This window comes from Carassius gibelio, chromosome B22 (genome assembly GCF_023724105.1).
Source record: "Carassius gibelio isolate Cgi1373 ecotype wild population from Czech Republic chromosome B22, carGib1.2-hapl.c, whole genome shotgun sequence".
In the NCBI taxonomy this organism is placed as follows: Eukaryota; Metazoa; Chordata; class Actinopteri; order Cypriniformes; family Cyprinidae; genus Carassius; species Carassius gibelio.
In genome coordinates, this window is record NC_068417.1 from 2,810,297 (window position 1) to 2,838,045 (window position 27,749).

Consider the following 27,749-nt stretch of genomic DNA (forward strand, 5'->3'; position numbering starts at 1 on the left):
CACTGGCTTCCAATAGCTGCTCGCATCAAATTCAAGGCATTGATGTTTGCCTACAAAACTACCACTGGCTCTGCACCCATTTACCTAAATTCATTATTTCGGACTTATGTGCCTCTAGGAGCTTGCGTTCTGCAAGTGAACATCGCTTGATTGTTCATCCCAGACCTCTAACACTAGCTTGCTCTATTCTGTTTTTAATTCTGTTTTCTTTTTATTATATTAGTTAAAATCCCATGCTACGTGTACTGTGTTAACCTAACTGAGACTTGTTATAGCACTTATATATCATTGCTCTTTTTGTTGTTTTTGATTGCTTCCACTGTCTTCATCTGTAAGTCTCTTTGGATAAAAGCGTCTGCTAAATGAATAAATGTAAATGCTGATAATTGTTTGCTATTGCTGTGATCTCATGAGACTGACAGGTTTTCCCTTCTTCACATCATCAGACGAGAGAAGAGATGTGTTTATGAGAGAAAGTTAGAGTTATTTTCATTAAAGATCACAAGGGTACATTCATTTTTGGAAATAAATCATGTCAATCTGACTGTAACTGCTGTAGAGTATAATGATACTAACTCTAGTTTCTCCAGCTTGAATTGTGTGTTCATCAGTAGATCACTGAGGTGTTTCACTCCAGAGTCTCCTAGTAGTTCATTCCTGCTCAGGTTCAGTTCTCTCAGGTGTGATGGGTTTGATTTCAGAGCTGAAGTCAGGATGAGAAACTGTTTCTCTGTAAAACTGCATCTACACAGACTGAAGACAGAAAGAGAAAACACAATGAATCAGACACTTTATGCTCATGTGTGAGTAATTCATCATGTGTTAACACCATACAGTGCAATAAATAAAACACTGCCAAAAACCTTATTATATGACCATAAACAAAAACAGAAGAAGAAAGATGAACAAAGTAGACACAGGATGAACTACAGAACTACTTAAAATACCATTAAATGTGAAAATTGAGTTTAAATGTGAGAAATCAAGAAAATGATGTTTCTGAATTACAATTTACTTAAATAAATGTTTAACTTTTTTTGTAATTGTCATTCTTTACTCTACATGTCTGAGTGAATAAAAAATAATATATAATAATAATAATTTTGGTCCATTCATGAACTGGATTACTGTGATCTCCGGTGATTGACTGAGATGAGACCCTCGATCAAGAACTGAACCCCAACTGTTCCTCAGCGCTGCAGGTGTGTGTGTGTGAGAGTGTGAGTGTGTGAGAGAGAGAGTGTGTGTGTAAGTGTGCGTGTGTGTGAGAGAGAGAGAGAGAGAGAGAGTGTGCGTGTGTTCACTGTGTGTGTGCGTGAGAGTGTGCGTGTGTCTGTTCACGGTGTGTGTGTGTGTGTGTGAGTGAGAGAGAGAGTGTGTGCGAGCGTTCACGGTGTGTGTGTTACTGTATTTTCCGGACTAAAAGTCACACTTTTTTCCATATGGTCCTGCGACTTATAGTCAGGTGCGACTTATTTAATATTTAATAGCACTTAATATTTTATAAACATATCTACACCAACACACCAATTTCACATCTCTGACCCATTCCTTGTGACACAGCACCAGTTTACAGATCAGCTGGAACTTTACATGGATTCATGTTTAGATTAACCAAATTCAGACCTGAGTATCTGTAGTGTCTGTGAATTTCTCAGCAGACTGGAGATTTCTGTCACTCCAGAGTCTCCTAGTTTATTCTCACTCAGATCCAGCTCTGTCAGATTTGAAGGGTTTGAATTTAGAGCTGCAGCCAGAACATGACAACCTCCTTCTGTGATACAGTTGTTCTTCAGACTGCACAAAGAGAAAACACTTCAGTTTTAATCTTAATATTTACCAGTATGTTTTAGCTGACAAATACTGGGTGATGATGATGATGGCAACTCATTCAGTCAGCAATCTCTTATACAAGACACACAAAAAACACCCAGCAGCAAGAATTTAAAAATGTCCTTGTAACATTGAAATAATGTATGTCAATGTGTTGAGTGTACAGTGTTTATCCTGCAGTAGAACAGCGATCTGATTCACTCGTGCAGAACATTGAGATCCAGTAATCGTTCTACTCATCGTGCCTAAATCTAGACTAAAAAAAAAACAACATTTAAACACTTAGACATTTGCATTCAGAAATGCCTCCAATAAACCATATATGGTGACAACATCTCCCTTTATAAATCATGTGAATGTATAATGTCCTCCCCGAAATAATTGAAAAAGAAAGCAGTACCGACTGTGAAGACAATAGCCGCATTTCCACTGTCGGGCCAGTGCGAGCCAGGGCTTAAAGTGGGCCGGGCGGGGCTCATAGCCCCGGGCCAGTAGCACCGAGGCCAGAATAGCGCAGGGTTTCCACAGGGGAGCTTGAAGCACCGCTGCACGTCACTAAAACACGCCCTTTACACGCCTCTCAGAACAACGTCATGCAACCTCATTATTTCACCAACAAAGAGAAGTTATCAGAAAACTAAGAAATAAGCCACTGGAACATGCGCGATCACAAAACAAACATAATAAAAGCGGCAGTGTGTTTGCATGCTTTGTTATATATTCAAATTCAAAAGCATGGATGTTTTAACTATAGAATTGATTTAATTTATCAGGACTCAAAATTAATCACACATAAATACACTTATATCTATTTTATTTATTTATTTATTTTTAACGCTTATGAAAATAGCCTGCTTATTCAGTCGAGTCTGTTTCTGTTTATTAGCCACAGTAGCCATCATATTTAGAATGAATGATAATATCTCTATTTTTATAAAAACTCCCGAACAAAAAACATTATTAGGCTATATTATTTTATGATAGGCAACGTGAGATAAACTCTCAAGACGAGGCTTGTGACAGATAATATAAGTTACTTAATAAATACACGACTGTGATAGAGAATAAGAAGCTGACGTCTGATTTCTTCAAGAGGTCATATTTTACCATGTTTACTATGGTAACATGTTTAGCGTGCATATCTTTTTCATGGTTTATACATATTTCTGCCTTGCATGGTGATTATGATCCACATTGGATCAAGTTATTTCAAACACTCGCTGCTGACTGAAAGAGAGTTTTGAGCTCGACTTATTTAAAAAACTGTTTAATGCTGGTGTTAAAGCTGTTATCTTTCTGAAATGATCCGCAGTGCAGTCTCGCTATTTTTATAAAAGCTCCCGAACAAAAATCATTACTAGGCTATATTTTGATGATATGCAACGTGAAGCTAAACTCTTGAAACGAGATGACAGATAAAATGTTACTTAATAAATACACAATTGTGATAGAGAATAAGAAGCTGACGTCTGATTTCTCCAAGCAGTCATATTTAACATCTTTACTGTGTAACGTTAATGTTTACCGCATAATCTGCATAATCTTTTACATCGCTTATAAATATTTCTGCCTTGTTTAGTGATTATAATCCACATCGGATCAAGTTATTTCAAACACTTGCTGCTAACTAAGAGTGAGATTTGAGCTCAACTTATTTTAAAAGTCTTTAATGCTGCTGTTAAAGCTGTTATCTTTCTGAAATGATCAGCGGCTGACGCTCTCTAGACACGGAGAAACTCCGCCTTTGTTCATAACCCCTCCTCTAGCCCCAGCTGGCCCGCTTTGGCCCAAGGTTTTCGTCGGGCCAAAAAACCTGGCCGTTGGCCCCGAGGAAGCCCCGGCGAGGCACGATCAAGCCCCGGAAGTGACTGTGGAAACGCGACTGGCCCTGGCACGCACTAGCACGCCCGGTCCTAGCTCGATAGTGGAAACACGGCTATTCTGTGCACTCACTAAACAGATCAGTGCTCTCTTTTTAAACATGTTTTCTGCACAGAGCATGGTTTGCAGAATCCTGCAGCAAAGCAAGATCAGTCATGACACTACAGCTACATTTCAAATGACTTCCCAGATGCACCTAAAAAAAAGCTTATCTTATTATTTTGTCTTGTTTTTACTTTAATCAAGATGCATTTACTATATAAGCAAAAATATATTTAGTCTTATATCCTGGGGAGATAAACAAGACTAAATATCTCATCTAACTTGAACTATTAATTTATAAATGTAGTATTTGCAATTAAAAGGACACAGGAAACACACAGTAGCACTTTCTTTTTGTAGTATTGCCATTCTAGCACTAGATCCTCTGCTTAAGCATGCTCAGAGTTGTGCTTATATTTACACACATTCCTATGTTAAAGTACAAGACAGAAGATCCCTAACTTTGTACTGTTGATAAATGAGGGCCCTGAAATGTGGAGTTTATGCTGAAATTAAAGCCTGCAAATTGTCAAAATGTAAATTAACAAAACACTAATGATTGTCACAAAACTTACCTCAGTATCTCTAATTTGCAGTTTATATTCTCCAGGCCAGTGCAGAGCAGCTTCACTCCTGAATCCTGCAGATTATTATTGTTCATGTTCAGCTCTTTCAGATTGGTATCTGATCCAAGAACTGAAGCCAGAGCTGCACAGCTTTTGTCTGTTAAGCCACAATCATTTAGCCTACAAGAGAAAAATCAAATCACAGAGTTAGATACATGTAATACATTTGTTAAATACAAAAATAAATTTATACCAATACACTGCATATATATTAGAATTGTATTGATTGAAGTTGATTCAAATAAAACTTAATAAAATATGTAAATGTATAACAGGTTTATATAATTAATGGCAATGAGTTATACATTTAAAAGAGCTGCTCTATTATCTGGATGAGTGTCTTGAGGAGGAGAATCTGGAGGATAATAATTTATGCATTGAGGTTATGTAAGAGTACATCTGCTTTATAGCAGAAGTTGTAGAAGTTGAACTCAATATTAGAGCATAAACAACAAAGGAACAATGTGTTTTATAATAACAACATGTCAGCTTGTTTTGCTGAAAAGAGATATTTTTACATAAAACCCATGTAAAACTAATAAAACAAAACTGCACTTTAATTCCAAAGGACTGCAGTTCTTAAAGAAAAAAAAGTTCAAGAAATTGTTTTGACTTTACCCTAAAAGAGATATATACTTATAACTATGGGTGGGGGGGAAAACGATACAGTATAGTATCGCAATGTTTTCCGCAGCAATACGGATCTTTTAGTATACTATTTGGTAGAATTATAAAATCAATTTATTGGCAATCAACTAGATGCTGGTGTTGAGTTTTTTTTTTTTTTGGTGAGGTCAGCTGGGCCACCTTCTGAAATAAAGATGACGGCATCGCGGAAAGTTATCAGATGGAGATGTGTAGTACTGTGTGAGGCAAATGGTGTTCACACCAGATACTGATACTGATACCAGATACTGACTGGTTTTTGGACACCCCCCTCAGACCATCAATACAGTAAACTGCACATTTTAGAGTGGCCTTTTATAGTGGTGAGCCTAAAGCCCCTTTCACAATGAACATTGGACCCAGTTTAATTTAATGACGGGTCACCTTCTGTGTGAACACAAACACTTCTCGGGATTGATCCAGGGTTAGGGACCTAGTAACATTGCCGGGTTCAGTCCCAGATCGAGCTCTGTGTGAACAAAAGTCAGCACTAATGCTGTAAAGGGTGTGTCGTAGTGATGACGCACGATATCACGTGACTCTTTTACCAGGTGTTTTGAAGGCAGATCAATGTTCTCTACTAAAAAAATGTGCAAATTGTAATGAAGCAGAGATCAGTTAGTCCCTCACTTTCTGCGCTGAAGCTGAGATCGTTCGCTATCTTAAGTGAAAGTTAACATGCCTAGTGTTTTCGACTCGTACATTACACTTCACACCCTGATGTCACATGTCTTTACAGGACCTTTAGGGGTTGTGTGTGAACGCACGCATATATTCCGGGTAATCACTGGCTGTGTGAAAGTGAAAAATCTAGTGACCCGGAAACAATTGCCGGGACACATTAGCTGTGTATTTGCCGGAATCACAGTGGAAAAGGGGCTAAAGGCTAATCATGCTGTCAAATCAGCATCTTGATAGGCCACACCTGTTAGGTGGATGGATTATCTCAGCAAATAGAAAAAGAAGTGCTCACTAACACAGATCAAGACAGATTTGTGAACAATATTTGAGAGAAATAGGTATTTTGTGTACATAGAAAAAGTCTTAGAGCTTTGAGTTTAACTCATGAAAAATTGGGACGAAAACAAAAGTGTTGCATTTATAATTTTGTTCAGTTTAGATATGCACCTACATCTGCAAATAATCAAAAAGAAAAATGGCAAAAAATCTTGCTCCTGTTTGCAGTAGCGCTACTGTGCTGTAACATGGTATATCTGTACGCTGTGATCTGATAATAATAACTTTGTAGGACTATAATTATCTAGATAGTCCAAAAATAAATAAATTAATAAATAAACTTATAAATGATTCTGTTACACTGAAGTGGATAAAAAACGTATTTATTGATATTTAATATTAACGTAACAGTTTACAATAAGGTTCAATTAATGTTTAACACAAAAATGTAAATTATAAACAAACAAAACAAAATGTAAATTATAAAATTATAAAATAACAAACATTACGACTTCACACTGTACGTCAACAGTCACAGCAGTAGTGCTCACAATAGACCCTGAAGAGATGACGATGCTGAATAAAGTCATAATTTTTGTTATTTTTGGACCAAAACCTGTTTTTGATGCTTCAACAAATTTTAACTGACCCTATGATGTAACATGGACTTTGATGATGTTTTATTACCTTTCTGGACATGGGCGGTATATCGTATTTATTTACATTTTCAATGGAGGCAATTTCTCATTTTTGGCTGAAATAACCCTTGAACTAGTTTGCAATCTAAGAATGTATTAATCTTAAAGTATGTAACCTTGTGAACCTTATTGTAATGTTACCAATATTAACATAAACTCTGTCCAGGTTTATTGTGCCGTTTTAAGAAAAGTGTGGTTATTTTATTAGTTTGTGTGTTTTTTTTATTCAGTATCATTAAAATTTAGTTAAATTTAAAAAGTCTTACAAAATAAATGTCTATTATTTCATAAATTAATAAATAATCATTAAAAAGCATTTTTGGTTTTCAGCCAAGTGCATCCAGAATTTTCGGTTTCTGTTTCAGCCCAGAATTTTCATTTCGGTGCATCCCTAGATGAAAGACTACACGTTTAATTTAATTTAAATGTAACAGTAATTTACTTTCAAGAACTGAAATATCACAATATAAATATCACAATATAATCTCAGAATATCTCGATATATTGACACAAGTATCGTGATAATATCGTATCGTGAGGCCTCTGGTGATTCCCACCCCTACTTATAACTGGTGTATGGTTAATTATCACTATAAATCGTGGTGTCCAAGCCTGCTATGTATCAATGTAGATTCATGTAATTTTAAGATGAGAACAAAACATGACAAAATATATTAAATAACTTACAGAGCTCTTTTGCAGGTTTTGATGACTGCTGATAATCTAATGAGACACTCGTCTGATTTCTTGAATTTCTGAAGCTCAAACTCCTCCAGCTCCTCCTCTGATGTCAACAACACAAAGACCAAAGCAGACCACTGGGCAGGTGAAAGATCAGCAGATGAGAGACTTCCTTTGCTAAGGTGGGTCTGAATGTCTTGCACCAGAGTTTGGTCGTTCAGTTCATTCAGACAGTAGAACAGATTGATGGATCTCTCTGGAGACAGATTAGACTCTAATTTCTGCTTGATGTACTGAACTATTTCCTTTTTTTTTTGGTCATTGTCTTCTTCATGTGTCAACAGACCCTGTAAGAGTCTCTGATTGGACTGGAGTGACAAACCAAGGAGGAATCGAAGAAAAAGATCCAGGTGTCCATTATCACTCTCTAGTGCCTTGTCCACTGCAGTCTTGAGCAAATCAATCATGGTTTCACTTTTGTTTTCCTGTTCTGTAGAGTCTTGATCAAACACACATTTCTTGTTGATGTCTAGAAACAGATGTGCATAAAGGGCTGCAATAAACTCTTGAATGCTCAAGTGAACGAAGCAGTACATGGTACCAAGAGTGATCCCTGTTTCCTCCTTAAAGATCTGGGTACACATGCCTGAGTACACTGAAGCCTTATAGACGTCAATACCACAGGCTTCCAGATCTGTTTCATAGAAGATCACGTTGTTTCTTTCCAGCTGATCAAATGCCAGTTTCCCCAGTGAAAAGATGGCATCTTTATCCCAGGAAACATCTGCTGTATGTTCTCCATCATACTTTCGTCTGCTCTGCTGGATCTGAAATCTGAGGAAGTGTGTGTACATTTGTGTCAGAGTCTTAGGAGTGTCTTCAGTATTTGACTCCTGCAGTGTTTTGGAGACATCATCAGCCTGATTGTTTTTCACAACATTATTTCCTTTCTCCTCTAAAATGTTCTGGAGAACAGTGGCTGAAATCCAGCAGAAGACTGGGATGTGGCACATGATAAAGAGACTCTTTGATTGTTTAACATGACCAATGATTTCTTTGGCCTGATTCTCATCCCTGAATCTTTTTCTGAAGTACTCCTCCTTTTGTGCATCATTGAATCCTCGTATCTCTGTCAGCCGGTCGATACAGTCAGGAGGAATCTTACTGGCAGCTGCTGGTCTGCTGGTGATCCAGATGAGAGCAGAAGGAAGCAGATTTCCCTTGATGAGGTTCGTCAGGAGAACATCCAGAGAGGCTGGTGATGAAACATCAGACCACGTCTCATTATCCTTAAAGTTTAGAGGAAGACGACATTCATCCAATCCATCAAGAATGAACAATACTTTGAATTGATTTCTTCTTGTAAGCTTCAGTCCTTTTGTCTCTGGGAAAAACTGAGTTATAAGGTCCATCAAACTTAGTTTTTCTTGCTCCTTTAAGTTCATCTCTCTAAATGGAAGAGGAAATATGAAGCTGATATCTTGATTTTCTTTTCCTTCGGCCCAATCCAGAACAAACTTCTGCACACAGACTGATTTTCCGATGCCAGCAACTCCTTTTGTCAGTACAGTTCTGATCTGCTTGTCTTGTTCAGGTGCTTCAAACAAATGTTTGCACTCAACCTGTATCTCCTGTGATTCATGACGTCTGGAAGCAACTTCAATCTGTCTCACCTCATGTTCAGTATTGACCTGTTCACTACAACCCTGAGTGATATAGAGATCTGTGTAGATGTTCTTCAGAAGTGTAGAGTCACCTTGCTTTGCAATTCCTTCAAACACACATTGATACTTCTTCTTTAGGCTACACTTTAGCTGATGAATGAAGACCAGCTCATCTAAACAGAAACAAAAATACAGATATTGTTTAATCATATTTTCTCTTCTACATTTATAAGTAACAATCTAACAGATGATCACGAGTCTCTTACCTTCTAGAGTATCAGCAGCTTCATCTTGCTTCATCTCTCTCAGGAAGTAGAGCGTGAGATCAAGAGCTGCTTCTTTCATACTGCATCTGTTCTCATTAAAGTCCTTCACAAAGTATTGCAAGTTCTCTTTTTGTAATATTTTCTTAAACTTTTCCAGTTCCTTCGTTAGAAATGTGATTATTTTGCTCTCAAGATCCTACGAAGAAAGAAAAGAATGAATGAGAGAACAAAATCCTATATTTGGTTAAAATTATTTATTCAGTAATTAAACATATTAATCAAGAAATCAAGTTGAGACAAATATTACTTTGTTGTAAATATTAATAAAAATAGGCTTTTGTTCTTATTTTATAGGTTCTTAAAAAGAAAAAAGTAGAAATAAAAAGTTCTGTCACACTATTATTCAATAACATATTTGTTTATTAGAATTATTAAATATTCTTGAAAATGTGTTTAATTACCTGGAAGATCTGCAGGAGACTGTCTGTAAAATTATTGTGGTTCCTGTGAGACTGTAAATCTGGATCTAATGTTTCACACTGAAGCCTGATAGTAAATAAAATAAATCAAAATACTATATTTTTAGGGAATATATATATATATATATATATGACCAAAGTATATTTTAAACATTTTAGCAAAGAGAAAACCATTAAATAAGTAAAAAAAATTAAAGGACTACAAGTAGTTGTATGATAATTATTCACTGACACACTTTCTGACACAGTCTATGTTTAAACAGAAATAGGAAACAGATCAAATACCGTTCGGTTCGTGATGTTGTTTCTTCACTGAAGAGTGGTCCTTCATCCTTTGACTGGTCACTCTTCACAGACACAGAGCTGGACACATGTGAGTCTGATCTTACACTAATGACACAAAGAACAAAACACTTTACTACAGAAGCTCCTTCAGTCTCATTTAAAGAGCTTCACTGTTGAGGATGGTAATGAAGCACAGTATAGACATGCATTTGTTCATCTATGACTATGGATAGATGGAAAGACATATTCATGTTTGGCTGCATGATCTATTTTCATGGTTAATTCATACCTCCTTGTGTCTGCTTGTGTGATTGTGTTACTGGAAAGAAGCTCCAGACTGAGTTCAATAAAGAGGAAATCAGTGATTTATTGTTTTATTTCATTCATTTCTATCACAAGCATCTTAGTGGAGAAATAAGCCAACACAACATTATAATGTCAAAGATAATAAATACCTTTTGATAGATGTTTTTTTCTCACTGAAGTTTGGTCTGTCATCATCATTTGACCGGTCACTCTTCACAGACACATGTGAGTCTGATCTTACACTAATGACACAAAGAGAGAAGAGAAACTTTTCTACAGGAATAAAAAGCATCATATGACCCTTTAAATTAAGAGTCATTTTTAATGTCTGAAAAATAATTTAGGACCTAAAAACCAAAATCACTAATGTGAAGTAATTTACAAAGTACATATCCAGTGCTGACGAGTGGTTGTAAAATTGCAATTTAGATTTCTAGTTCTCAGATATTTATCATCTTTTTCTACTTTTTTAATATTTTTATGTAATTATTTATTTTTTAATTAGGAAGTTATGAAGCTCTGAAGTTCTGCAAATCATTTGTAAATATAAAAGAGAGTTGGTTAAGGTTTAGTTTTTTCCAGCAAACCTCTGAAAGTGCAGCAGTGTTTAAATGATTGTCTGAAAACAGACTCAGTCTTACCTCTGTTTCTGTGAGAGACTCATCTTTCCTCTCTTCTCTGACAGACTGCAGATGAACTGTCATTGATCAGCACTGGCTTGAGACAACAATCTGCTGTTCAGTGTGACCTGGAGATGAAGAGGTTAATGAGATCAAGAAATATGTTCAGTTAGCAGCAACAGCAACAAAAACACTATATAAAATAAAGTGAGCTACAAACTAATGCACTGTCATGTAGTATAACCAAATGATCTTAATGAGAAATGGCTGGTTTAAAAACACTTTCGATTTCGCGTCACGAAAACAACAACATAAAACAGAAGCGGAAATACTGAAAAACCTTCAGAAACACATTCGTTTTCAATAACCCCTTTCTGAAAACTTACTTGCAGTCTTGTCCACTAAGAAGAGAATTCATATGTATTTGAAACACTCATTTTTTCTGTGCTTTAAGCTTGAAAATTAAGAATGTTTTCTAGGACATGACATCAAATCCACGCGATCTGCGTGTTGTCTTCAGTTACTTTCGTTTCGTTTTCTTCTTCTTCGTGGGTTTTACTGGAGAGTCTCGAGCGAGCTGAACAGTTACTGCCACCTGCTGTACTGGAGAGAGGATATTACACCTAATACATTTAAACACTGCATTATTATTTTCACTCTTCCTGGACTGTTATCTATCATGTTTATTGGAAATGTCCCACATGCAGAGATGTGTATTCATTTGTTACTTTCAATTATTTCTGTTCATATAAGGTGCAGTATTAATACTTGTTCTACAGTTTCTGCTTCTTTATGTTTATAGGCTCAATGTCCAACTGGTTTTTGATTCCATCATTACTTTGTCCAGCTGAGGGTTTCCAAGCATTGTGTATAAAGGAGAATCATCCCACATTAAAGACAATAAAGTAGTGTTCCGTATTAAAAAGAAGAAAAAAAAAATAAAAAAACAATAGGAACACACAAATTCAGAAATATGTTAGAAGCAAATAACATGGTTTAAGTGTTGTTGAGAGATTTGTGATGACTGTGAGTGTTATCGTCTCATGTTTAACTTTGTCTTTTTGGTTCCTTCAGGATTCAAACCAACAATGTTGTCAGAGTGAAGTTCACAGACAGCAGTGTGTGTTTTCTAGTGAACTTTTAAAAACTCTTTCCACATAAAGAACATGAATGTTGTTTCTGCTTTGAATGAACTTTAGGTGATTCTTCAGACCTGTTTACAGAAAAGTGTACATCACACATCCTTTCATTATAATAATATAACATTGTCTCCTTCTCAGATGAGTAGTTAACATCTTCAGTATTACAGAAGTGTACCGTGTGTTGGGCTGATGTTTTAATTTATGGCAAGAAACCTTGCAGAAGGCTGAAATTCAGAAACTGTCCCAATCACCCTTAATTCACCCCATCATTACACGCTTTTAAAACAAATATCTAGAAACAGATTTGTTCACTAGGGCCTGTCTTTGATTTTTTATTGTTGATGTACTGTGTGTAAACCCATACATTGTAACTGACATTAATTGATGTGAGGCTTCATGAAGGATGTATTTCCATTTGTAAGATGTTTATTATGTTTGGGCAATGTCCAGATCTATTTGTTTATTTAACAGTAGAGGTGAACAATTGACCTTTGTTCATCTTCAGAACACAAATTAAGATATTTTTAATGAAACATGAGAGCGTTCTAACTCTCCATAGATCGCAGCATAACTGAAATGTTCCCAGAGCCAGAAAGGTTGCAAGGACATTGGTAAAACAGTCCATGTGTGGTTCAACTGTAATTCTATGAAGCTATGAGAATGTATTTTGGGCACAAAGAAAACAAAATAACCACTGAATTCAACAATTATACTCTTCCGAACTGGAACAGACGAGGATGTCAGTTATTTTCTATGAGGGAATTCTGAAAGTGAGTGTTTTCATCTCATTTAAAATATGTATTTAATAACACTATATTGATTTATAGCGATATTTATGTGCTGTTCTCCAAGAGAGAGATATTATTTCACACACGATGGGGAGAAGACAGGGAATTTGGTTTTATCAAAGGAAAAGACCATAAGTAAGTGTTTTACCTCGTTTACATGTATTTTTAATATAATTTTACTTTATGACGATATTTAAATTCTGTGCACGCCTAACGATCCTAACCGTCTCTCACAGATTTTAACTGCTGTGAGAAGGGAGAGACCAGAAGTAACTTAAAGGCTTGGTTCACCCAGATAGCAAAATTATGTCATTAATAACTTACCCTCATGTCGTTCCAAACCCGTGAGACCTCTGTTTATCTTCAGAACACAGTTTAAGATATTTTAGATTTAGTCCGAGAGCTCTCAGTCCCTCCATTGAAGCTGTGTGTACGGTCTACTGTCCATGTCCAGAAAGGTAAGAAAAACATCAAAGTAGTCCATGTGACATCAGCAGTGTTGGGAAGGTTACTTTGGAAATGTAATAGGTTACAGATTACAAGTTACCCTATTTAAAATGTAATAGTAGTGTAACTTTTTTAATTACTTTAAAAAAGTAATGTAACTAATTACTTTTGAGTACTTTTTGATTACTTTTATACATTTCTAATGAATGTTTATTTGCAACTGTTAATCATCTTCCACAATTTACACCATGCAGGTTTAACCTTAAAGTAGTGCTCAACACTTTCAGACTTTCACCATCCTTCATCACTTGAATTAAGATGATCACATTTGAACACATCCACCACACAATCAGACTTTAGTACTGCCTTTTACTTCAATGAGATCTGAAGTTCAATGCAGATTTAAAATCAAAAGAAATAGTTTATAGATACTGTTTTTGAAACCAAATCTTTCATTATCCATCCATCTCTCTCATGACTTTAATACTGAAGATTTTTATTTGACTTTTACCATGTTTTGTAAGTGCATTTTTTTTTTGGCAAATGAATTACCACTTTAGTAATTGTTTATTTTTACTACAAAATCCATGGTTAAACCACACTTAGTAGCTACCATACCATAGGCTACATACATTTTCCTAAGGGTTGTGTTTTTGTATGCATTAGCTCGCCCTAAACCAATGATAAAATATGATGATTTGTCTGCTAAATTACTGCTGTAACATTACAATAGATAATAATGACGTTGTTTATACAGTATTTTGAGTGAGTGTGAGCAATGTGCTGCTGTTGCTTGACTAAAAGACAAAACTACATTAGCATATTTACAGATGAGACTGACCTATACCTGAAACCCTGAACAGAAGTGTTGCTTCTGCTCCAGCTGTGCGCTTACACAGTTCACTCCGGTCTCTCTCTCTCTCTCGCATTGAGTCTGATCCAAACCGTTCGGCGGAGGCGCAGAGAGCGCGCGAGCCCAACCATTGCCAGTCACGACTGCCAGTCATGAATCATTGCCGATTCATGATTTATGAGAGATTCGGAAATAATCGCTTTAGTATATTCGGCCTGCAATTATACAATAACAATATTAAAGTAGAGCGCCAAATCGTCTGCCAGGCCACCGGGAATAGTCCCGGTTCTCCCGATGTCCAGTCAGCGCCTGATTTCCACAGACACGCAGGACGTGCAGGATTCATATTCAGTCTTTTTACGGCTTAATAATCACAGACACCAGTCAATATCGCGTTTTATTCAAGTGTACGACCTACTTTTGATTTATTCATCCAAAATGTGACATATTTCGTCCGCGTTATAGGCTGAATTCCATTTTTATGACTGAATTCTACGAATGTGTTCTCCGCGTCGCGGAGATCGTGGGCCATATGTCTTAGTGCAATTTGGGAAAGAAATAAGTTGTATGTGGATTGTGTAAATATTTAAATGTAATCCTCTTTGTAATTGTTACAATTTTCATAAGTAATTGTAATTTAATTACTCATTTTTTCTTAGTAACTGTAACTGATTACTGTTACATTTATTTTGTAATTAAATTACGAAACGCCGTTACATGTAGCTACTCCCCAACACTGGACATCAGAGGGTCCGTTTCAATTTTTTGAAGCATCGAAAATACATTTTGGTCCAAAAGTAGCAATAACTACGACTTTATTCAGCATTGTCTTCTCTTCCGTGTCTATTCCCAGCAAACATTCGGACGTCTTTTGACCGTTGAAAAGACGTCCATCCGAGACGTCCCGTCATGGTTGAAAAATAGTTCCAAAATGAAAGTTGAACCGACGTCTTTGACGTCTTTTAGACGTGAACTGCACGTCTTTTCTGCACGTCCCTGGACGTCTAAATGTGTCGTATTCTGGACGTCGTTGTCTTCTGGATTTTTAAATGCGTTGCTGCATAGTTTAAGTGTAAATATATATAAGCCTGCATATAAAATAATCTCACACCCACTGTGTAACATCGTGCAAGGCAATCAATTATGTCTTAAAGGTTTAAAACATCTTGACAAAAGTTCAAGATCGGTTCAGTCAGACATGAACGTCCATAAAACATCTTAATCACGTGTACATCACTAACAATTAACACATTATTTGTGGACATATGCAAACAAAGAAGCATGTTCTGATTTAGCACACTTTATTGTTTTTGAACAGTTTAGCATCTGTTAACCAAAATAAAATACTAATTACAAAATACTGAATTATATAAAGGGAAAATTCTTTCATTTACTCACCCTCATGTTTCAAACCTGTACACCTTTCTGTGTTCTGACCATATTGTTTTTATGTTTGCTTTACTGGGACAATGACAAATAATAATCTTCAAGATCATAATCTATTTAAAAATGTGTTTTTCAATGTTATCTTTGTATCCATTTTGGATTTCTGAAATAAGTTTACAGGCCTACCATTTTTTTCTTCAGAAATATTATTTAATGAGGGGCATCACTGAATAAAAAGTCCATTATTATTGTTTAAGATTTCTATTTGCACAGTATTTGTTTATTAATGTTTTTAATATATAATATTATAAATCAATATTAATTGCATTTATTTTAAAATACTTTAATCATATAATATTAAGAACATTATTAATATTTGAACGTGGCATAACCACCTTGCAGGAGCCATTGTTGTCTTGTGCCAAGAAAATCATAAAACATAAGACCCTCATCATAAAATATGTTTGAAATCATTTCTATTTATGAAATCAAAGTGGTGTAAATGATTTTAAACGGTATAGAACTGACATGAATTAAAATATTACATTTCTGAGAATGTTTTCTACTAGAATGTTAAAAGATGGTTTATTTTTATCAATTCTTTATTAATCTTGTCATTGACTTACACAGTTGTCTTATAAACACAAATATATTTGGAAGAAATATTTAAATATTGTAACCAAGCAGATCTCACAATCCATTAACTGCCACTGTAGGAAAAATTATTATGATCGTAACATGAGGGTGAGAAAATTATGACTATTTTCATTTTTGTATGAACTATCCCTTAAACAAACTACAGTTGTTTGGCTCATTTCTTGTAACCTCCACCCCCATCTCTTCCCGGAGCAAGCTTCAGGTGTTCTGCCATCGCTGCATCCACTTCAGAGTCTCCACCTCTTCACAGCATCTGAGGGAAGAGAATACATTTCTTTTTAAAATAAATAAAATAAAACATTTGAGATAAATGACATGCACTTATTTTCAAAATATCTTTATGGTCTACAGCTAAAAAAAAAAAAGAAAAAAAAACCCTTCGACCAAGATGAATGAATCATGAATGAAACATTCGAAAAAAAGGTAATCAACAAGCATTAGATTGTATTTTTATTGTACAAAAGGTGTTACGCTTTAATGTGATGCCCTTGAGAAACACTCACAGTGTAACTGTGAGAAACAGGACATTTCTGATAAGACAGGAGAGTTGGGATGTCCCCTGAATAATTCATTAAAGCGTACCAATAAAAATTACATCAATATAAGTAACTTTTAGCCTTCTAACGTTAGCTAATTTTAGCCATAATCAGTGAATTTCAGTTGACAAGGTGGGCATCATTTCTCTCGGTTCCTTTTTGTCAAACAAGTAAAACTCAAGCACGTTAATCAAATAATACAAAATGTACTTACACAACAGTAGATTTTATATAATTTATATCGATACATCTCAGTCCTCTTCGAGTCCTCTCCTCCTCGTGGTTGCCTGCTCAATATACCGGAACTTCCGGAAGAAAGCAAGATCTCGCGAGATAATCTATACTATCGCGGGATTTTGTAATTACACGAAATATATTAGTATATTTTGTGTCTACATCTTGGCAGCACCGTTTTGGAAATTACATTCAACTCAGACCAAAATTGTGACCGGGTATATATCTTTTTTACATGTATTCAATAAAATTCAATAAAAATAATAACAACAAATACATAAAACAGGTTGAAATAATGACTAAATTGCAGCATTTCTTTGCAATCACTTAACTACACTGGGCTCTTTGTGATTATATATTTTTTAAACAAGATAAAGTGAATATATTTACTTTATATATATTTTTTTTCCTGCTAGTCTTGCTTGGACATCTTTTCACAAACCATGATGAGACGTGTAAAAGACGTCAGTGGACGTCTATTCACAACCTCTTTAAAACCTCTTAAAAACTACTTGGTGCACTTTAATTAAATATTGCAGTATTAATCAAGGTATAAGCACAGCTTTTGCATATTCCACAAGGATTTCACAGAGGGTCATGATGGACGTGTAACGCACATGTAAATGACGTCCCTAGGTGACGTCCACTCACAACCGATTCACAACGTGGGTAAATATTGAACTACATGTATCTAAAAGTCAAAGAAACAATTATACATGAAACCCCATAGAACTATAAACGTGTACAAACATATCTGAATGCATTTTTACGAAATGTTCCTTACGAAATTTCTACCGATTTATGCCGTCCTACCGCGACTATTTTTGGCCGGCCACACGACGTCGCCGTCGGACCAATGTTTGCTGGGTTGTTAGAGAAAGTTCAAATCAAAGCAGTTTGTGATATCCGGTTCATGAACGAATCATTCAATGTAACCGAATCTTTTTGAACAAGTTCACCAAATCGAACTGAATCATTTTAAACGGTTCTCGTCTCCAATATGCATTAATCCACAAATGACTTAACTGTTAACTTTTTTAATGTGTCTAACACTCCCTCTGAGTTCAAACAAACCAATATCCCGGAGTAATTCATTTACTCAAACAGTACACTGACCGAACTGATGTGAAGAGAGAACTGAAGATGAACACCGAGTAAGTGTTTTACCTCATTAACTATATTCATATATTTTCATATATATATTCATTTGTATATATTTGTAAATAACTTTTCAATATACGGTCCTCAAACTCTCTATACGGCATGAGTTAAACTGTTCACCATTCAAAGTGAATTTGTGTCCTCACAAGACTTAGCGTATGACACGTGGGTAGCATGAACTACAAATTAGATTTGATTTTGTTGGTACACTTGTACTGTCATTTATTTATGTGCTGTCCCATTTATGTGCATTCATTCTGATAGACGGAGCCCTGCCTCAGCGCATTGAGATCAACATGGAACCCAGGAAACACAACTTATTTTCCTTTTTACAACAAAAATCCATATTTTTACAGTGAGTTAAATGCTTTTCCTTAAAGGGTTATGGTTTACCCCAAAATTTTAATAATCATCTACTTACCCTTGAAGTTTGTCTTATCACAAAAGGAGATTTCAATACAATGTCCCGAATATGCTTGTCCATATAATGTCAGTCCAACATCAAGCTGTTAAAATAGAAGCCAAAGTATAACAGAGTGGTCTTATGTATCATGTGATGCATATTCCAAGTGTTCTGTGTGTATACAATAAGGTTTGGTGAGAAACATACTGAACTTTTTCATATTATTTAACAAACATCCTGACTTGATTGTTGGTCTCTGTGCATGACTGTGTGCTCATGAGACACTATTCGTTCAGTTCACACTGAATTGCACACAAGTTTTGAAAAAAATCAAGATTCATAAAAATATTACATAAAAAACTAAGCATGGAAATCCCAAAAATGTGTAATTTCTCCACTGACTCCGGACTGGAGCTTCGGTTGTCATGAGAGTCAAAATGACAGCTGACAGATGAACGTGATCACTTCCTGTTGCAACGAGCACAACAGATGTATTTACCTCAGAGAAAAAAGCACATAGATTGTATTTTATTTTGTGTTTTTATTCATCTTGATTGGTCACAACTCACATTCATGCACAGAGACCAGCAGTCAGGTAAATAAAGATGACATCATTTTTATTGTTTGGGGGCGAAATAACCCTTAAAGCAAATTGTTCACCTGAATTGTTATCTACTTATACTCATGCCATTCCACAGACATGTAAGACACATATGTCATACAGGATTGGAACCACATGAAGATTGACAAAATTTTGGGGTAAATGTTTTGAGTAAACTATTATTGTATTGTAATTGATACTTGTCTCTGACATTTCAATTGTTAATAAAAGCTTTGATAAATGGATGTGAAATGATTCACCCCCCCCCCCCTTTTTTATAGTTTCAATTTAAATAAATAATTGTAAATACGCATTGATTTGTGGATTATATATATATATATATATATATATATATATATATATATATGTATGTATGGATGTATGTATTTTATTTTTTTACTTGAACATTGAACTCCTGAACCTGAACAGCACACAATGAACTCAATTTTAACACTCCTGAAATGTATATATGACTCCCTCTGTTTGGGAGTTAGAATAACACTTTCAGAAGTGTGAAATATGTACATTACGCACAGAGTACATTTCAACACCATGCTGGATTTACAAATAAACTCAGTGTTAAAATGTACATATTTCACACTTTCGAAAGTGTTATTTTAACTCCCAAAACGGAGGGAGTCATATATACATTTCAAGAGTGTTAAATTTGACTCAAATTGAGTTCAATGTACACTGGCGTTGTTGCTGTGGGGTGCCTAATCTTTCCGTCAGACAAGATGAGTCGGGTTGGCATGAACAAGTTTCTTTGGCAATGAATGTTTGGGGCTTACCCTCCTTGTGAAGGGTGTCAATGATTGTCTTCTTGACAACTGTCAGACCAGCAGTCTTCCCCATGATTGTGCACAACCCACTTAGCCTCATTATGTGACCTGCACCCAACTGAAGTTTGGTACCGAAAAAAGTATTGATTCCAAGTTTGAGATGATTGAAGTGTTTATGCATAGCTTGTATTAGCTTAACATTGGTTTTAATTTTTGTACTCAAATTTGTCTGTTTTTATAATTAAGTTAAAACAAGACATTCTTTTAGATCATCTTAACTTGATACCCTAATTCAAAGACATAACTTAATTGAAATTACTACGTTGAACCCACTCATGGGGATAAGTTAACAGAATGCTCACTACTGAGTTCACTTTATTTTGAACTTGCATAGCAAAGTTGAAACAACTATAAGTGTATAGTCACGTTGACTCACAGAAGACAATTCACAGCTTAACAAGACTCAGAATAATGAGTTAAATCAATTCATTAATCCATTTTGTTTTTAATTGAAATTGTGAGGCAGCTGCTTAACTTATGATTTTAAGATATTGTTTTACAGTGATAGACACTGTTTCGTTTCCAATTCCTACAGGTGCCCAATGTGCTGGATTCCTCTTTTATATATTTATTTTCCTCTATTGTAATAATAAATAATAATTTGTTTGTTCGTTTCACACATCAGTTGTTAACACTTTTGAGTGGGTTTATGAGTTTTCATTATGCAGTTTTTTAGAAATGTTTTTTTATTTCTTTATTTTCAGACACAAAGTGTAAGACATAAAATGGATCTGGGAGTTTGTTCAGAGAATGGTCTCATAAAATAAATAAACATATTCATAGTGGTTGATCCTTAACTTGTCTTTATTTATCACATATTTTGGATACACATTTCATCTATATCAAACTCTGGAAATGCCTTGGCAATTAACTGACAACCTGTTACGACATCTTTATACAAAGCTTTTTTACATGGGAAATAATCGAGTAAATGTTTCAAATTTATATAAAAATATTGATCAGTGTCAAATAATGATACCGTCATTTAAAATAATTATAACTTTCAAGTCTGTCCATTTGCACCGTGCACTTTATACCAATAAAAAGGTTTTTAAAAGCTGTTGTAAGTGAGCTCATAAAATATTGTACATATGTGTCTTGTGTCATTATGGCATAGCGTTTGTGACTTTCCCTGGATCCCCTTCCTCTTCAGATGACACTGTTATTACTGTAGATCACTTTTACTAAGATTACTGCAAACAGACGTCTTTCCATTAACAAGGTAATGTGCTGGATTATATTTATATTCTTAGCAATCACGTTACAGTTACACTTGTAATAAAACTTGTTTTAATTACTTTAATTTCATATATAGTAGCCTGCCATATTTAACTGTTGCTGATTTGAGGGCTCCTCATATCTGTAATGATACTGTGATTTATTTTATTTATTCTCTGATCATTCAATTGATTCATGACTTTTTAATCACTAAAGGACAAAGTAATTCGAGAAACAAATAAAAATCCTGAAACTAACTTGTGCTTAATGGAGACTTTTGTAGCCCTAATTATAAAAAACAATTCCAAGTGTCTATGCCCAGCCATTTGGCTGTTCTTTTTTTTTTTTTTTTACTTTTATAGCCACCTTTTATTTTTCAAATTCTGACCTAGAAAAAAATACACATTAATCGAATGACTACGTTCATGAAAAGGACATATAACAGTGGTTGGGTAGGAACCCGGTCTCCCCAAAAGCTTCACACACAAGAAGGTGTAACAAAAGTTCATTTCTGATGTCATTGTCCTGATGTTCCCAGCCATCTTTCTGAGCTTGGTGCAGTGCTGTCTCATCTCCCTCATCACAATCATTCTTTCCTCTTCAAGACACACTTTTGACATGTACGCATCAAACTCTTCTTCTTGGTGAGGATGTTGCTGGATTCTGAAATCACATAAATAACATCTCTACAATACAAATCTGACCTGTACATTCTGAACAGAAGTAGTGTATGTACCTCCCAAAACCTGGTGTCGGGTGAACAAATGTAAAAAGTCTGCTTATTAAGGAATAAGACGTTAGGAAGACACCAACACACACTAAAGATTGTCTCCCTTGTTCTTTATTTCAAGAACTACTCAGCTGATTAAGAGCTTTAAATACCTCAGTCATCTCACAAGTGATGTAGCCTGATGAAGACCTCCTGCTCAAAATGACTTGTCCTCATAATGAATAATTTAAAATGCATAGTTTGCTTAATATCTGTAAAATTAAGAGGAAGACATTTTAAAATTAAGGACCTGAAAATTTGTTAATTCCAAAAAAAAAAAAAAAAAACAGATGACCCATCTGCAAGTCATACAAATATCAAATATATTAGATGAGTTGTCAACATACCAGTCTGATTATAAAAGCTAGAAACATTTGTTCAGTTGATTTCTGAAGGTTATGTTGGTCATCACATCTGGTACCTACAGAATCCTAAAGCAACAATAATACAAGTAAATGATTATGATGTCTTTCAGGCTCGGCCTTAAAAGAGTTTCAATACCAATATTTAGATAATCTAGAGTCCCAAATCAGTGTTTACAGTCTCAGTGGAGTTACAAGCCCACAAGTTTATAGCAAGCAGAACAGGAAGACAAGTCCTTCGTTAATTCATGCATGGCACAGATTCTCAGTTCTACACATGATTAGCAGACTACAATAGTAAACTACTTCGATGACTGTGTGTAAAATACTGTACCCTCAGTAGCCCACTGTCTGACATCATGTACCCACTGAAGCACGCCCTCGTTCACTGCTCAAATCCTCTTGAGAGTCTGGGGTCAGAAATTAAAGATGAACAAGGGTTTTCACTTTGCAATCTTAAAAACTGAGAAAAGTGATGAAAAGCTTTGTATTCATAACTGAAGGCGTAGCATCATACCTTGATGAATCTGCTGGATAATGCAAGATGAAGGCCTTCTAGCATGGACAGTTAGCATGTCATTCCTGGCTTTTAACAACACAATTATGTGATGGAGAATAGTCCTATTAAAGCTCATGGGATTTCAGTTCATCCACACATTGACCATTGAGATTTAATTTGCAGATGCAGTTTTATTAATGCAATCTCCTTAATTTATGTCATTTATGCAATATCCGACAACGTTTTTGACAAAGAATACACATAATAAAAAGAAGAGATAATGAAAACTTGAATGTACTTGGATGGGTGCCACCACATATACCATGTGTCTAACTTAGACCTCAACACAAGATCGGTTGAAAGACCACAACATATTGCTTGTAATGTCTGTAACAAACTGAGATACTAGTCTGTATTATACAAGCTTACACTAAGAAGTCTTGAGGGATACATTAACTATTTAATAACGCAACAATCATAGATTTATACAAATTAAACATTATTTATTTTACTGACACTTTTTATTTTACTCCTGATCCTGAGCACTATACAACACTTAGTTCTTCACAGAAACCTTTCCAATGTATGTGAAATATTAATAATAATAATTAGATATTGAGAATAATTTGGTAGTTTTCTCGGTGCAGAGAAAAGTATATTTATTTTGTTCATCATTTGCAACTGCTTTTTATCACTTAATTAGAAGCACCACAAATTAAATTGTCATCTTTAATAGGGACTATTGAAAAAACATTTAGAAGTTTATTTTAAAATGCAAAGTTGAAAGTAAAAAAAATAATAATCTCTGTAAACTCTTAAGTGTGTCCCATAAGGCAGTGGTTCCCAATCCTGGTCCTGGAGAAGCCCAACACTGCACATTTGAGATGTGTCCCGGATCAAACACACCTGATTCAACTCATCAGCTCATCAGTGAAGACTCCAAGACCTCAAGCAAACTTCAGTTCTTCTTGTGTGTGGAAACAGTCTGTTAACAAAGTAAAATAGGGAAGGTCAGAGGACATGTTCATACAACTTTTACTTGCCACTACATCAGACAGTAAACATAATGTATTACACCCAAAATACTTAATCAAAGTACATCGTGAATAGCAGTGAGGAAATGTCAATATTGCTTCCAGCGTGTTAATCAAACAGAGTTTACAAGAGAAGAAACATCACAATATAAATCAAATCACACAACCTCATTCAAGTTGAAAAGTATATTTATATTATAGATCAGACTAAATTGTAATAGAGACATGCACATCTTCTATAAGGCTGCTTTGAAATGGCATGTATTGTAAAAACACTTTACAAAATAATTTGATTATTTTATTTTATTAATACTCAAAAAAGAGAGGTTAGAAGTTCTATTGGAAACACAGTCCCCAAAGTCAAAGAAATAAAAGAAAATACATCTGCAAGAAGTACAAAAGGTCTCTGCACGGGGATGACATTTAAAGATGGATGTCTTTGGATGCACCACAATACTGGCTGACATGATAACTACCATCTGAAGCATTTCTCTATTAGTGGAACATTTCAGCCACCTGAGCAAAACCATTCTTTATACCAGACCCGTACAGTGCATGCACAAAAACATGTGTAGCTTTTAACTCTAATGTGCTCTTTATATTTGATTTGACCCTTGATATAACTAAATTATCTACATTTTAAGTTACCTGAGAAAGTTCAGTAAAGTTTTTAAAGAAGTTTCTTAGGCTTATCAAGGCTGTATCTATAATACTGAATATTATTTCACAAAATAATATTGTGAAATATTTTTGCAATTTAAAATAAAAGTTTTCTATTTTAATATACTTTAAAATATAATTTATTCCTGTGAAGCAAAGCTGAATTTTCCGTGTCACATGATCCTTCAGAAATCATTCTAAAATGCTAATTTATAATGTTGGAAAAACGTTATTTCAGGATTATTTGAGAAATAAAAGGTTCAAAAGAACAGGGTTTATTCAAAATAGAAATTTTGTGTTACAATATACACAATTATTCAAACTATGTTTGGGGTCAGTACATTTTTTTTTCTTATTTATTACTTTTTTTTAATTAATACTTTTATTCAGCAAGGATGTGTTAAATGGATAAAAAAATTATAGTAAAGTGTTAGAAAATATTTATGTTTTTAATCAATGCTGTTCTTTTTTACTTTTTATTAGCATAATCAATGATTAAAATATTAAGCAGCACAACAGTTTCAACACTGATAATAAATCATCATATTATTCTGATTTCTGAAGATCATGTGACACTGAAGACTGGAGGAATGATGCTGAAAATACAGCTTTGCTTTACAGGAATACACTATATTTTAAAATATATTAAATTAGAAAACCAATATTAGAAACTGCATTAGCCCAAGAGTTTTATTTCCTTTCTGTATTTTGATCAAATAAACACAGCCTTGTTGAGCAAAAGTGACTCCACTAAAAACACAAGGTCAATTATTGATTAGGTTTATAATATAGGCCGAACATAATGTAATATATCAAAACAATGAATCATTAAAGCATCCCTTCTATTCAGTAAATAGCAATTAGCTTTGTGCTTTTTAACTTTTAAGAAGAAGTCTCTCTCAAATTCTTTACAATACTTTTCATTGCTGTCCAAAATAAATATTCCAATTAATCTATATACAACTGAATCATAATTTGAACTAAATGGCAAGCTTGAATCAAAATCAAAACATGAAATTGATTACAATACTCAATCCTGCAATGCAATGCAATCCTGCTACTGTACAATTAACATTTTCAGTAACACTTTTCCAGACAAAAAATTAGCTCAAAATGGCAGACCTGTTATGGCCTGAACTTTTTCAACATCCAGCTGTTTTTGGGGGGCCCTCTCACAGATTTCCCTGTTAGGGTGGTCTCCAGAACAGCCCGCTCTTGGGCAGAAATGGTCCTGTGAGATCTGTTCAGCTGCTGGAAGACCCTCTTCAGAAAACACTCACTGCACTTTCAGCCAAAGACTGCTGAATAAAGAGCAGCAGGGAGAGAGAAAGAGAGACTCAACTGACAAAGTAATACATATTAGGGAGATGTATCTATGAGGAATACATTTTATCCCAATATTACAGTAAAGTGCATAAAACAAGCTTTTTGGGGGAAAACAATATAGTCTGTAAGTGTCACTATGGAGTTAAAATTAGTGGTTACTCTTGTAGCCTTACAGTGCTGAACTGTCATTTCATTTTGTTTGTTTTAATCTTTCAATCAATTTTAAGCCATTTAAAGGCAATTAAATGTGAAAGGGACTCAATTAATGACTTGCTTGCTGTTCTGACAGATGGATGACTTTAATATTGATCCATTTTACCATGAAGTTAAAAGGTAGAGATTCTGCATTCTAAACATCTATGAATTAACTATGGGTCTCACACCATTTCAATCTCACTGGGCACAGTACTAGAGGAAGACATTCCTGATGAGGGACACACTGCACACACTCCTTCATTCATTTAATCATTTCTGGGAGCTCTATGTGACAGTAAAGGGGAAAAGGGGAAAACCTTTGTTTTGTGCATCTGTGGCACTGGACAGATGGATGACATGTAAAAGCTGGCCAGCATTACAGAAATATTGGTACTAATGTTCAGTGCAGGGCAGTCATGCGTATTGTGGGATTTGTAATGTCAATGGTCCCACCCAAAATCAATGTAATGACATAAATAAAAAGTAATAGAAACATGTTTCATTAATTACTCAACCTCATATCGTCTCAAACCCCGAAGACCTTGGTTCATGTTTGGAACAGAAATGAAGATCTTTTTTCTGTGAACATAAACAGCATATTCCTGAAAGTCAAACATGCATCAAAACACACACTAGTTACGCAGCATGTTTACATGAGGGGAAGGAATTAGCGACAGAAGTTTTCATTTTTGGTGAACTTTAAGAAGTGCAAGGTTTCTAAAATTAAATTCAATGACATAAAAGATAGGGCTGTGCAAGTAATTGAATTACTTTTTAATTTTGCTTCAAGCAATCATGAAAAATTGCAAATGAAATTAAACAATTACAGTGCAGGATTCTGTTTCTTTGCTTTAAAATGGTCTTTTTTTTTTTTTTTTGCTGCTAACAATCATTCAAGTAATGTACAAAAAATAAAAAGAGAACATTAAGCTGTGAACAGAATCCTTGCATTCAGTCTTAAAGAGACACACAATCACTTGCTGCAGTTTCAGTTAGGCTATTATTATTTTTACATATGCAAACGTATGTGTATGAGACATAGAATAATAATAATAAAAACACACGGTTACTGCGCTGACATACAGAGCCACTGCACTCATCCCGGATCATCGTTCTTTGCCAATCCCGCTTTCCTCTCTCTTCACCCAAAGCTTGTCTGTCTATTCTAAACCGTCATTTCCAATTAAAGGCATACAATGGCCAGAAATAAATATTTTTAAAAATACATCAAAGAAAAAAGACAACATTAAGTATTTGGGGGAACAAATTGTCAAATTTTACTGGCATTTAAAATTCTCATATGACAGACATGTTTTTGTCAAATATGTGTCATTGTGTATCGTGACTTTGTTGCCAATACATAGACTCATTGTTTACTTCAGGCATAATTGATTGTGAGTACTAGTCAACAAGACAAGCATTTCAACATAAATGTGTGTGTATTTGTTCATTCAAGAACAAGAAAATGCGTGTAAGTGAACTAAATTTGTGAGTTGTGGGCTTGCTGACACCTGGCTTTATGTACATGCCTCAGATGTGCGTGCAAATAAAACATCTCACAAAGTACAACTACGTCATTGACTTCTCTTTTACATCTTCTTGCACTTGACTGTTTAAATTGGCAAGGCTTAA

The 27,749-nt window shown here is 34.9% G+C and overlaps 1 protein-coding gene and 1 long non-coding RNA gene across 2 annotated transcripts in view; both read right to left on the minus strand.

Annotated features, from left to right (window-relative positions):
- Positions 1 to 27,749, minus strand: part of LOC127987559 (uncharacterized) — a 1,718,354-nt gene that overhangs the window by 800,778 nt on the left and 889,827 nt on the right. Inside the window, exons 53-54 of the mRNA XM_052589927.1 lie at positions 1,627 to 1,797; positions 577 to 753 (exon numbers count right to left, since the gene is read on the minus strand). Of these exons, the coding sequence (XP_052445887.1) occupies positions 577 to 753; positions 1,627 to 1,797 (348 nt within the window). The remainder of the gene's footprint in view (positions 1 to 576; positions 754 to 1,626; positions 1,798 to 27,749) is intronic.
- On the minus strand, positions 22,385 to 23,052 carry LOC127987653 (uncharacterized). The gene is made up of 3 exons (XR_008161308.1): positions 22,921 to 23,052; positions 22,738 to 22,813; positions 22,385 to 22,472 (listed from the first exon to the last, which is right to left on the minus strand). It is a non-coding gene; the product is annotated as an uncharacterized LOC127987653 (long non-coding RNA).